Source organism: Heterodontus francisci, chromosome 18, assembly GCF_036365525.1.
Source record: "Heterodontus francisci isolate sHetFra1 chromosome 18, sHetFra1.hap1, whole genome shotgun sequence".
In the NCBI taxonomy this organism is placed as follows: domain Eukaryota; kingdom Metazoa; phylum Chordata; class Chondrichthyes; order Heterodontiformes; family Heterodontidae; genus Heterodontus; species Heterodontus francisci.
The window spans coordinates 30,354,396-30,368,110 of NC_090388.1; the positions used below are offsets into that span (position 1 = coordinate 30,354,396).

The following is a 13,715-nucleotide window of genomic DNA, read 5'->3' on the forward strand; positions in this document are numbered from 1 at the left end:
CAGGATGGTGTGTGGCTTGGAGGGGAACTTGCAGGTGGTGGTGTTCCCATGCAACAGCTGCCCTTGTCCTTCTAGGTGGTAGAGGTCGTAGGTTTGGAAGGTGCTGTCGAAGGAGCCTTGGTGAGTTGCTGCAGTGGATCTTGTAGATGGTACACACTGTTGCGTTGATGGTGAAGGGAGTGAATGTTTGTAGATGGGGCGCCAATCAAGCGGGCTGCTTTGTCCTGGATGGTGTCGATCCTGAGTGTACGCACCCATCCAGACAACTGGAGAGTATTCCATCACACTCCTGACTTGTGCCTTGTAGATGGTGAACAGTCGGGAGGTGAGTTATTCACCGCCAGATTGTTAATTTTTTTGGTAAAGCTAATAGTAGAATTAGAGGAAGGAAAACATAATGAAAAGTTGTCCATGTACACATAGAAGAGTTGGTACCTGGAAAGTGGTATGAACTGGGTTGAGAACGTTGGTGGCATTTCCCTTTTAATAAGTCCTTTGGCCAGCCAGTTTAAAGCTCTGTCTGCCTGTGGAGGAGGGGCGCGGCTGGCCCAGTGGCTGACGTCAGTTCCGGCAGTCTCACGCCTCGCGCAGTAAAATGGCGGCGCAGTTAACGGACGCGGAATTGTATTCCGAATTGAAAAAATTGGGTTTAGTTCCGGGCCCCGTGACCGAGAGCACGCGCCCCGTCTACCTGAAGAAGCTCAAGAAGCTGCGCGAGGAGCGCGGTGCGCGGCCTAAAACCAGGAACGGCGGCGGGACAGGCCTGGGCCTCGGCGGGGCCAACACCACCACCACCACTCCTCCCCCTGCAGCTCCGAGCAAGCTGCTGGGCTTCAGCTCGGACGAGTCGGACGCCGAACCCAACGGCCGAAGCGAGGCTGGCAAGAGGGCCGGCAGAACGGATAAAGCTTCGGCCGACTACCCCCGCCCGCGGCCTAGTCACAGCAAAGGGAGGAGCACACCTCAGAGAATAGTGAACAGCAACAATAACAGCAGCAGCGGAGACGGGGCTTCGGCCGGGAAAAGCAACTCCACCCCCTGGTGGAGGCCGAATCCGAGCGGTGGGATCCAGCAGGCGCCGGAGGAAGAGGAACAGTCTCTGGGAACCGAGCTCTACACCAATAGCAGCAGTCGAATATCCTATGTAAGAGACGGTAATTACTCCGACTCCGAGGATGAACGTGAAGAGCGGAGCCGGAGGCTCAACTCCAGGCGGTGTCAGTCCAAGAAGTTGCTAACCAGGTCGGGCACCGTTAACAGTCATAACCCGGAGGCGATGGTGGAAGAGAGCGGCGCGGGCAGGAGAGGCGGCGCCAGGCGGATCCACGACGTCGCCGGCGGTCCTTACTGTCTAGACACAAGGAGAGACCAGCTGGAGGAGGATCAGAGGGAGAAAGACGCCACAACAGAGCCCACCATGTTATTGCGGTTCCGTAATTCCTCTTCCAAAAAGATTGGCCCAGGAGTACTGACAGCAGAGAGCGAGAGTGTTTATAAGAGTAGCACCAGAAACAACAATCACGTCGGCGCGACAAGTCTATCCATTCACAACAGCAATGTTATCAGTAGTAGAAGTAGCCCCTCGCCCTCCCTTCTGATCAATGCCAATCACTCAAACCATACGGGCAGTAACCACATTTACAGTACTTACAATCGTAAAAGCCCTAGAGAGCCTGAGGAGGAACTGCTGCAGCAGTTTAAAAGGGAGGGGGGTTCGGCAACTGGTGGATTCAGTGCACACTACCTATCCATGTTTCTTTTGACTGCTGCATGTCTGTTTTTCCTCATATTGGGACTTACCTATATCAGGATGAGGGGCTCAGGAGGAACAGAGGAAGAAGTTCTTAACGGTAAGTGTTGCAACAAAAGGATCCGGGTATCCAGTGTGGTAATTGCAGTGCGCCAGACTAATCTTTTAATCTGTTCAGAAAAAATGTTTGTCTGTCTTCTGGCTATAGCACAGTAGGTGTATTGCATTACCAGTTTCTCACCTGATTATGGTGAGCTGGTTCTTGTCCTTGCACAGTTTGATTTGTAACCATGATTATAACAATAGTTTTAAAGTCTAATCATATTTAATCAGATTAAATGTCAGTTAAATGTTTTGCAAGATGCAGTCTGACACAGCAATTCATGCATGTATTTTGTATTAAAAAAATTAAAATTGCATTGAAAAACTGCACCCTACAGCAGGTCTGATCCCATACAAGCTTCCCTTTCTGGCTGTCCAAATATGGCAACATAATAGTCTTAACAATATGGTTCCCTTTGTACCATCAGTGAGTTTTATTATGGTATTCCCAATATAGCTTTACATTCTTTGGTCTAATTTCTAGTGAGAATCAAACATTCCAAGGACAGATGAGTGCTTTCATCTTTCCTTTTAACATAGTTGTAGATAGTCTTTCAGTTTATGTTAAAAACTAGGAGAGTAAGTTCCTTGTGCTTAAACATAAGGGAGCTTTTATAACCTGGCACTATATTTTTCAGCTTCACAAATTGTTACAATATTCATTCTGTCTCTTTTGGACTACATTGTGTAGTATTTTAACAGGCATTTCTGCCCCCATAGTATATGCACATCATTTCTGACATTGCCTTCACTGTCTCCTGAGCAAAGGGAGACTTTTCTTCTGCAATTTATGACCATATGCAGAGGAAATCTCAATGTTAGCTGCATTTTGGTAGAAAAGTTTCAGAAAAATACCCAGACTTTGTGTATACATTTGAACTGTTGTAGGATGTGCTCTTCCTATTTCCCATTGAAACAATTTTTGGTTGATTTTTTTCTAGCAACACAAAGCATTGTAAATTATCAATGTTTCATATTCAATTATTTTTGTCAGCTGTTATGTAATTCTAGGCTCTGGTCACTACTTCGCTGTGTGAAATAAGTTTCTCAAGTCTCTGCTTGGTTACCATCTTGTTTATATCTGTGCAAAAACCTGTAGTGGTCCCACCTATTTTTCATCTATATGCTGTGCCTTGGTAATGTTATCCCAAAGACATGGGGCCAGAATTTGCTGTAGCAGGGCATCTAATGGTAGCTGCTTTCCTACTTCCTCCTGTACCCTTCAGCTCAAAATAGAATTTGTCCACAAAGTTAGTGCAAGCTGATAAAAACACAGTGAGGGAAACGGGACGTCTGGGACCAGAGTGAACAGGATGACTGATATGATATCTCCTTAACTAATAGGATTTAGGGATTGGGAAATAAACACAGGAAAGATTGAGAAGGAAGGAGAATTGAAGACGATGAATTCAATGTCAAATCTGATCTGTTGCAGAAAGAGAAGGAAAGAAAGATTGGATTGAGAGAAAGGAAAAGTAAGAATATTTTGTCATTTTTAAAATCCCCTGAAAAGTTAAACCTGAAGGAATGAGACTCCATATGTGTAATAGTTACTTTTTGGTGCCAGAGGTTGATTGGCAGTCATTAACACATCACATCATTAAATGGGCTTATGCTTGTAATACCAAGACATTCTGTGGTTAGATTAATGGGCAGATACAGCAATATACTTTAAGAAAAAAGCAGGGCAGCTAAAGACGCGATTCCATTTTCACGGGGCTATCTTCAATTTTTGGATAACAGCAACTTGCATTTTTATAGGACCTTTAACGTAACACAATGCCTTAATGCACTTTACATGTGGTATCAAACAAAAATTTGACATGGACCCACAATACCAGATGACCAAAAGCTTGGTCAGAGGTAGATTTAAGGAGTGTCTTAAAGGAGGAAAGAGAGGTGGAGGTAGGCGGAGAAATTTAGGGAGGGAATTCCAGAGCATAGGGCCTTGGCAGCTGAAACCATGGCCACCATTGGTGGACCAATTAAAATTTGGAATTCCCAGGAGACCAGAAATGGCAGAACACAGATCTCCGAGCTGTGTGGCTGGAGGAGATCGCAGAGATAGGGAGGGATGAGGCCATGAAGGGATTTGAAAGCAAGGGTGAGAATTTTAAAATTGAGGCATTTGGGGCCATTGTAGGTCAGCGTGGTAGAAACTGGAGTGAGCTAGACACCCAGCTGTACCTCACTACCACCTCTCAACCCTCCACTGTCTCTATAAATTGTCAAACTGCTTGCCCGCCATCCAGTACTGGATGAACAGAAATTTCTTCCAACTAAATATTGGGAAGACCAAAGCCATTGTTTACGATCCCTGCCATAAACTCTGTCTCTAACTATTGACTTCATCCCTTTCACTGTCTGAGGCTCAACTAGGCTGTTTGCAACTGTGGTGTCATATTAACTTAGAGATGTAGTTCTGACTACATATCAGCGGCATCTCTAAGACCTCCGCTGACCTACAACGGCTCCTGGTTAAGCAACGCCTCAATCAGTGAGATAGGGAGGGATGAGGTCATGAAGGGATTTGAAAGCAAGGGTGAGATTTTTAAAATTGAAGCCTTGCTTAACCAGGAGCCGTTGTAGGTCAGGGGAAATAGGTGAGTAGGACCTTGCGTTAGGACACAGGCAGCAGAATTTTGAGTGATCTCAAGTTTACAGAGGGTAGAACTAAGGAGGCCAGCCAAGAGTCCATTGGGATAGTGAAGTCTAGAAGTAACAAAAGCATGGATGAGGATTTCAGCAGTAGGTAAGTGGAGGTAGGGGTAGAATCGGGCGATGTATGGAGGTGGAAATAGGTGGTATTAATCATGTGGATACGTGGTCGGAAGCTCACCTTGGAGATTTAGCTTCAGACAGTTGGCAGGCAGAAGGATGGAGTAAGTGGCAAGGGAACAAAGTTTGAGGTGGGGACTGAAAATATTTGCTTTTCACCACGCATCAGCTCACCTGAAATTGTTGTATGATTTACCCATAAATAAGGTGAACACCATTAGCCCCCTCTTCATTTTCACAGCAGCTTCTGGCATATTGTATCAGGTTCCATGGATACCCTGGCGACACCCAGCTCAACTTCACCAATGCCTCTGACTTGTCAGGTTGCTTGTCTTTGGCCCCTGCCACAAATCTGTTCTTGAGCTTCTGATTTTACCCTCCTTGTTTACTGTTTCCGGGTGAACCAGACTGAAACCTTGGTGTTCTATTTGGCCCTGTGCTGAGCTTCCTACCCCATATCCTTTCAATTCCAAGGATGCCTACTTCCTCCTCCATAACATTCCATGCCTCCATGCCTGCATCAGCCCATCTGCTAAAACCCTTATTCATGGCTTTTGCCATCTCAAGACTCTTAGTATTCAGATGCTTTCCTGGCTGGCCTCCCATCTTCCACACTCCATAAACTTGCATTCATGCAAAACTCTTTTTGTATCCAATCCCATGCCATGTCTTGTTCAAGCATCTCTCCTGTCCTCACTGATTTACATTGGCTTCTGGTCCGCTATTGCCTCAAATTTAAAATCATGTTGAAGTCCTGCCATGACCCTGCTTCCATGCTTATCCCTAATTCCGTAGCCTCCAAAAATTCCAACTCTGACTTCTTGTGTATACCTTACTCTCTTCCTCCCATTATTGGCAACAATGCTTTCAACTGTCTAGACTTTAAGCTCTGGGATTCCCTCTTTAAACCATTCTTTCTCTCCACCCCTGTCTGCTCCTTTGGGATCCTCAAAATCTACGTTTTTGACCAAGCCCAGCCTAATATCTCCTCCTTTGGTCAGATTATGCTCCTGAGAAGTGGCTTGGAGTGTTTTCCTAAATTAAAGGCAAAATGTAAATGTATGATCTTGTTGCCTATGGGAAATGCCACAAGCAAGTTACTAGTATGTCCAAAATGTAAATTTGGTGAATGAGACATTCTTTATACTCTTTCTCCTCTCTTTTTCTCCCCTCCCCCCCCCCCCCCCCCCACCAAAAAAAAAGGTTACTGTACCATCTAAGTGGCACAAGAACAAAAGGCAGTGCTTGATCCCTGGAATTGCTATAATTGGCATTCTAATAACTGAATTATTTTGTCTCCCTCCTGTTCACTCCACTCTTTTTCTATTTCTCCTTCTCCCTATGCTTCTACCTCTGACTTGTCTCTTTGTACTTCCACGTTAACCCTGCCAGTCTTGTGTACTGCATGTGTCTGTTTCTTCCATTTCAGTGCAAGATTCAGGCAATACTTAGGGAGCTTCAAAACATGGTAGAAACTTGAGTGAGCTATACGTCCAGTACACCCAGCTGTACCTCACTACCGCCTCTCTCAACCCTTCCACTGTCTCTAAATTGTCAAACTGCTGGTCTGACATCCAGTACTGGATGAGCAGAAATTTCTTCCAACTAAATATTGGGAAGACCAAAACCATTGTTGACGATCCCTGCCACAAACTCCGTCCCTAGCTACTGACTTCATCCCTTTCACTGTCTGAGGCTCAACTAGACGGTTTGCAACTGTGGTACCATATTTAACTTAGAGATGTAGTTCTGACTACATATCAGCGGCATCTCTAAGACCTATTTTCACCTCTAAAACCGCCTCAGGTCATCTGCTGAAACCCTCATCCATGCCTTTGTTACCTCTAGACCCGATTATTCCAATGGATTCCTGGCCAGCCTTCCACGTTCTACCCTCTGTAAACTTGAGGTCACCGAAAACTCTGCTGCTCGTGTCCTAGTTCAACTCATTCACCCGTCATTCCTCTGCTCACTGGCCTACATTGATTCCTAGTTAAGCAATGCCTCAACTTTCCAAATCCCTCCATTTTCCTATCTCTTTATCAGCCCTACAGATCTCATATCTGCACTCCTCGAACTCTGGCCTCTTAAGCATCCGCAATTTTAATCACTCTACCTTTGGTAGCCCTGTCTTCAGCTGCTAAGGCCCTAAGCTCTCAAATGTTTTTTTATTTCTTCATTTAAGAGTCTCCTTAAAACCTACTTCTTTGACCAAGCTTTTAGTCATCCACCCTAACATCATCTTATGTGGCTCAGTGCCAAGTTTTATTTGATAATGCTTCTGTGAAGCACCTTGGAACGTTTTACTGCATTAAAGGCACTATATAAATACAATTTGTTATTGTAACCCTGGCTCCCTGTCCATGTTCCCTGTAAAAAAAAAATTGTGTTCTGTTGTGGCAGTTTTTTACAATGCACAGTACCTTTAAATTCTTTTGCGTGGCCTAGCGGTGTGGTATTTAACTGGGGCAAGGCCTATGAGGTACCTACCAGGCTCCTGTGCAGCCACACATATGTGCTGCTTAACAGGAATATTGTTCACTCTATAGTTCCCTAAAATCTTTCGGATAAGTTGTTAAACTGAGGCTTCATCTGGCCTTTCGGGTTATTTGAAGAGTACTGGAATTTTCCCTGATGTCCCGGCAAGTATTTATCCTTCAACCAACATGGCTTAAAAAGCATTATCTGGTCATTATCTCATTGCTGTTTGCAGGATTTGCTTTATACAAATTGGCTTTTGCATTTGCTACATTGCAACAGTGACTCCACTTAAAAGTAATTCATTGATTGTAAAGCGCCTTGAAACGTCCACAGGTTGTGAATGGCACTATATAAATACAAGTTACTTTTTTTGAGTAGCACCCTGATTGGGTAGTAGTGGAGAAGGTTGTTTGTGAAAGTGCTTCAAATACTCCCAGGTGTCTGGCAGTACCATGTGGTGCTGTGGGCACCTGCTAATATTGACCCTGTCGTCATGAATGCTCATTATGTTGAGACATTCTAGCAAAGTTGATGAACTTTATGTTGGGATTCCATTTTGTTAGCACTGTTCTTTGCAGTGTATGTATTTAATGTCAAAGTTTATTTTAGATAAAATTTCATGTTATATGTGCAGACATAGTATAATTTCAATCTTGACTGAATTGACTAATTGGGAAAGTAACATTTTTGAAGTAAATTGGTTAGATTAATATTGCACACTATTGCCTGTGTGCTACCAATAGCCTGATACAGTAGTCTACCAGTAAGCAAGAAGTAGGAAGTAAAGTTCATGCAAAGTGATGATTGAATATCCAATTTCTGATATTGAAAATCAGCCAAATACTCTTGCAGTTTATCAGGTCATGAGCGGCCCTTCTCCTCAAAATAATTATTTCCATGCATCTCTCGGTGCCTCAATCTAATATCTTTGGCAATTAATTGGAAATTGACTAGCATATTTAAAATTGAGGTTACATTTGGCAACAATTCCTTGCGTGATGATGGAGTAAACTCCAGCTCACCATAATGGCTCAATTTGACTAAAAGTGTTAAACCAGAATAAGGAGCCATTCTGAGTACAATGTTGGGTATGTGGGTGAGAATTTGTATATATGTATTTATATATCCTTGAAACTGCTTCTCTATGTGTAATATTCTGACATTCAAGGCCAGGCACACACAATTTATGTAAGTAGTATTGAAAAGCTTGCTGAGAATTGATTGTTCCTGCTAATTTTTGACATCATTACTTGACAAATGGATGCACTCTGGCATTTAGATTATCATGCTTTATATCATTTCAATCAATCATTTAACTCAGATTTTAGTAAGATGTAATGCACATGAGAAATGTTGGCACTATATTCATATGAACTGTGGAAACAAGTACAATTAAATATTTTAAACTTCCAAACTTAGGTGTGCTTTGAGAATATTTTGAGTTTTATAGCACTTGGGCCGAAGCACAGTAGTATTAGAACTGTTGTAGCGTGAACTAGTTGATTTTTTTATGAATTTCATTAGTACAATATTTAAGTATATACACTATTTGTTTTAGTATTTTTCTTTAAGGGCATTAGTTCATTTGGAATTCTAAAACACTTTTTCTTAGGAAAAATGGAATTTATATCAGGAAGGGGGGTTGATGGTTCTTTACTCTTGCCTTAAGTCTTGTCAGCTTAATTCAGTGGTACTTGCTCTCTGAGTAAGGTACTGTTGGTCCTAGCCTGTGTCTTAAGCGTCAGTATAGTACAGAGGGAGTGCTGCATTGTTTGAGTTGCTGTTTGTTAAGTAATTAAAGCGAGACCCCGTGCTTTTTTGGATGTAAAATATACCATGTCACTTGTACCTGTTAAAAATAACCAGTGTCGTGTCATTTGCAATATTTTATTTTTGACCTACCCTGAGGCTAACTGTACTGGGGAGTAGGGAGTTCTTCCAATGTCCTGGCCCATCATTCATTCTCTCAACCAACACCAGTGGAAATTCATCTCATTGCTGTTTATAGGATGTTGCTGTGTGTAATTTGTCTGCTGCAAATGCTTACAAAGTAACACTAGCTACATTTCACAACCAATGAATTACTTTTGAATGGTTTTGGAGTTTCCTGAAGTTATGAAAAATGTTGCATAAATGTAAAGTCTGTCATTTTAGAATTGTAGAATTGGCTTATACTTAGAAATATTTCTGTACTTAAGGTGGATTGCCACAGAAAGAATAAAGTGGCTCAAGTCATAACATCTTGGCTTCAAATAAGTTTAAACAAATGTACTAAACAATTCAGTTGTGGAAATTCTGCTTAGACGAGTGCATTTTATAATGTAGTAGTCTGAGACACATTTTGCAGTACATTATAAACAGGCTTCACAATGCTGAGATACTGAAGTGTCGCTGTCACTCAGTCATCACTGAAATTCATTTTGTAACTGTGTTGAAGTAGGTATAGTTTTGATACTGGCTCTTGATGCTTAGAGTTGTCCTATAATAGATCACTGGTGTATCATGCTTTTATTAATTCCTGAAATTGTTGAGTGTACTCTCCTTTATTCATCCTTGTTAGTAAAATAACTTTTTAGGCTTCATGTGTTTCTGTGCGTAATACATTTAGTGGTGTATTTTTGTAGTTTTAATTTTCCTGACTGTGGTGAAATCGGTGAAATATATTTGACTATAATTTGTCCAGGACTGTTCCATAGTTACATAATGTGCACAATTCACCTTCATTCTCAAGTGGAAAAAGCTAATGAGACTTCACAGCATTCTAAATGTTACAGTTCGCACATGCCCAGTACAGGTGTGGTTTCTTATCAGAGTTCTTCCTTCCCTGTCGCCAATGAGTCTAGACAAAGGATCCCTTTAAAACCACGCAGAGAGATTGCTCACTCTTCAGTCTCATGCCTACTTCCTTTTTCCCCTGAGAGAAGCTGCTGCCACAGTGACCAGATCATAAAGTGCTGTAGTTTAACATTGCACAAGGTAGTTTTCACAGCATAATGTAAAATAACTTTTTATGTTTTGAGCTTGTCCCAGTAAACTTATCGTACTACACTTGTCTAAGGAGGCTGTAAAAGAAATCTTATCACATTTCTCCTTTTTCTGAAGCTACAATTATCATTGCAATGAATCATCATAATTCAGCATTGAAGGGGACCATTCGGCCCATCATGCCTGTCCCACTAACCTGCACTTCCCCCTGTAGCTCTATATATTCCCTTCATTTATTTATCCAATTCCCTTTCAAAAGTTACTATTGGATCTGCTTCCACCATCCTTTCAGGCACTGCATTCCAGATTGAACAACTCACTGTTTTGATTTTAAAAAAATATCCTTATGTCTTTGTCTTATATGTCTTAAGTGTGTGTCCTCTGGCTACTGACCTTCCTGCTGGAAACCATTTCACTTCACTCACCTACTCTATCAAAACGGTATATGATTTTGCACATCTTTATCAAATCTCCTCATTACCTTCTCTGCTGGAAGGAGAATAATCCTAGCTTCTCCAGTCTCTCCACATAACTTAAATTCCTTGTCCCTGGTATCTAGTAAATCTCTTCACCCTCTCTAAAGCCTTGACACCCTTCTGAAAATGTGCCCACAATACTCCAGCTGATGCCTAACCAGTGTTTTATTAAGGTTTAGGACAACTTCCTTGCTTTTGTGCTTTATTCCTTAAATAATAAAGCGAAGGATCCCATATGTTTTTACATCCTTCCAAACTGGTCCTGCCACCCTCAAAGATTTGTTTACCTACACCCCCAGGTCTCCCTGGTCCTGCAGCCCTTTAAAACGATGTCAATTAGTTTATATTGCCTCTCACTATTCCCAGCATTAAATTTCATGCCATACATCTTTCCATTTCAACAGTCTGTTAGTTCCTCATTGTTTCCTATATTTACGAGTTTCATGTCATTGGCCTACTTTGACATTATACCCTGTAAACTAAATCCAGGTCATTAATATAAATCAGAGTAGTGGTCCAAATTCTGACCCCTAGTGAGCACCACTGTACACTTCCCTCCAGTCTGCAAAACCGCCATTCACCACCACTTTGCTTTCTGTTCCTTAGTCAGTTACGTATCCACAATGTCGCTGTCTTTTTTTTTTAATCCTATGGGCTTTAAATTTGCTAACAATTCTATGATGTACTTTATCAAACACCTTTTGAAAATCCATATTTACAACATCAACTCTCTCTGCAACTCCATCAAAATTTCTGTTCCGCTTTCATAGGTGCTGTCAAAATGGAGGTTACACAGTTGGGATAGTTCATTGTTGGGTCTATGATTGAGCACTGGAAGATTGCAGGGCTTTTTTTTCCTTGTGAGGAAATTGAGGTGGTATTGTTACACATTGGTGCCACATCTATTGATTTTCATGTTTATTGAAAGTTAGATGGTTGTACAACTGTTAACATCTCCCTCCATTCCTTTTATTACCCCCCCCCCCCAATCAGTTTACGCTAGCACTATTCCTACTCACCTCATCACACCACCAGCCAAGTGCATGCTGGTGTTTTTCTCCTCCTTCCCCAACCCAGATCTCACATTGGAACAGAGGTAGGCAATTCAGCAATTGAGCCTGTTCTGCCATTGTGAGATTGTAGCTGATCTGTATCTCCATCCACCTGCCTTGGCTAAATATCATCTTATACCCTTATCTTATTCTCCTCTGCACCTCATTCCAATTCATTGGGTCAATCTTGGTCATTATTGGATGATCAGCTTGGTGAGTCTGAAAACAGTTTTCCCTGCGCTTCTTTCCCCACCCCCCTCCCCTCCCCATATTGTACCATCTAACTGATCCTTGAATGATTCCAGAAGTTTTGTTTCCATTCCAGGTAGTAATTACTCCTTGCACGAAGCAATTTTTTACAACATCACTCCTAAACTTGGTTTTTGCTAATGTTATGTTCTGTTTCTGGAATAATACTGTAACTTGAAATTGTTTAAAGAAAGGGCACTTTTTGATTTATTTAGTTCAGTCAGATTCTCATTCATTTGCTTCCTTTCAAGATTAAAGTGTCTGAGTTTTCCTAACCTTTCCTCATAACTCAGTTCTCTGATACTAAGGATCAGCCTCCTGGTTCTTCCACCTTTCGAGGCGTTTTGTTTCTTTTGTGTCTGTGACCGGAATTAAAGACTGCAGTCAGGTTGTTCCCTGACTGGAACACCATTCAGAATCAACATGACTACCTTGGACTGATTATCAGAATTTGCAATCTAATAATTTTGTTCTTTGCTGCATCCCATGGTTCTGTGATCTCTTTCAGTCTGTCTCCTTTTATACTTCAATTTTGTGAATTGAGTAAGCGTGCCTTGCACTTTTTTTCTTCCAATGTGTATTTCATCTGCTATGGATGGATCTGCCAATTTAGACAGTTTATCTGAAGCCTTCTGTTGTCCCAAAAATTACAGCACGGAAGAAAGGAGGTTGTTTGCTAGACAAATCCCACTGTCCCATGCTCTCCCATAGCCTTGTGTCTTTTGCTGCTTTGAACACTTTATAAAGTTGAATATGGTGCAGTAGTCTCTGCCTCAAATGCTTCTTGTGCAAAGTGTTCCATGTTCCCAAAAAGTCTCTGTATAAAGACATTTCTCCTAAATTCTTCTTACTCTGACAGTTTTAAGTTAATGGCCTCTCTTCATTGACTACCAAAATAGAGGAAATAATCTTTCCCTAGTCAGTCCATTAAAGTTACGAAGGGTTTTAAAAGCCTCTATTAAAGCTCCACTTGGTCTTCTCTATTCTAGTGCAAATTGTCACAGTATCTATTATTTCCCATCCCCTTACTTAATGATGAGACTAGTTCTTTCTCTTCCCGCTCCCTTAAGTTTTTTTTTATCTTCTCAAACATGATCAACTTGCTTTACACTGAATCTAAATCATTTATGTAAATCTGAAATAGGAGGGAATCTCAGCACTGATCCATGGGACATTCCGCTAAACTCATTCCTGGCTTGCTAACAAGTTTCCTTTCTGAGAGCTGCTTATCCATCTCCAAGTTTTACATAAGATATCCACTGTTTTAAGAGCCTTATATCTGGTTCAATATTTTTTGGAAGCATCAAATAACTTTCCAATATCCACTTGAGAGTCACATCCTCAAATGGTCAAGGGGATTGGTCAAGCATGATCTCCCCTTTCTGAGATTATCACTTAGTAGATTATTTTCCAATAGATACTTGGGTTTGATCCTAATGGTTCCATTATTTTGCCAGTCATTCATGCAAGACTAATTGATCTGTAGTTACCTGTATTTGTACTGTTGCCATTTTTTGTTTTGAAAATAGCTATGAAAGTGGAGTGTTTCTAATCTCATGGGACAGTTTTCTATTCAACTCCACTGTGATGACTTGAAATTTTGTGTCTCCATTTCTAATCTCACCATGAACCAAGTATGCACTGTCTATTGAGATTTATTGGTTTAGAAAGAATGGACCACCATCCTTATAGTGTCATATCCACAGGACATGTCATGCTTAACTGGCAGTTAAGCAACTTTTGAAGTATAGTCACTGATGTAATGGCAGCCAAAAAGTACACAGCAAACTTCCACCAAACAGCAATGAAATAAGTTGCCATATAAAATGTTTTCCCATAGTA

At 41.5% G+C, this 13,715-nt stretch overlaps 1 protein-coding gene across 1 annotated transcript in view; it reads left to right on the top strand.

Moving 5' to 3' along the window:
- The first annotated feature begins 552 nt into the window (after positions 1 to 552).
- lemd3 (LEM domain containing 3) overlaps positions 553 to 13,715 on the top strand; it is a 75,722-nt gene continuing 62,559 nt past the window's right edge. Inside the window, exon 1 of the mRNA XM_068050474.1 lies at positions 553 to 1,850. Coding sequence (XP_067906575.1) covers positions 596 to 1,850 — 1,255 coding nt within the window. The 5' untranslated portion in view covers positions 553 to 595. The remainder of the gene's footprint in view (positions 1,851 to 13,715) is intronic.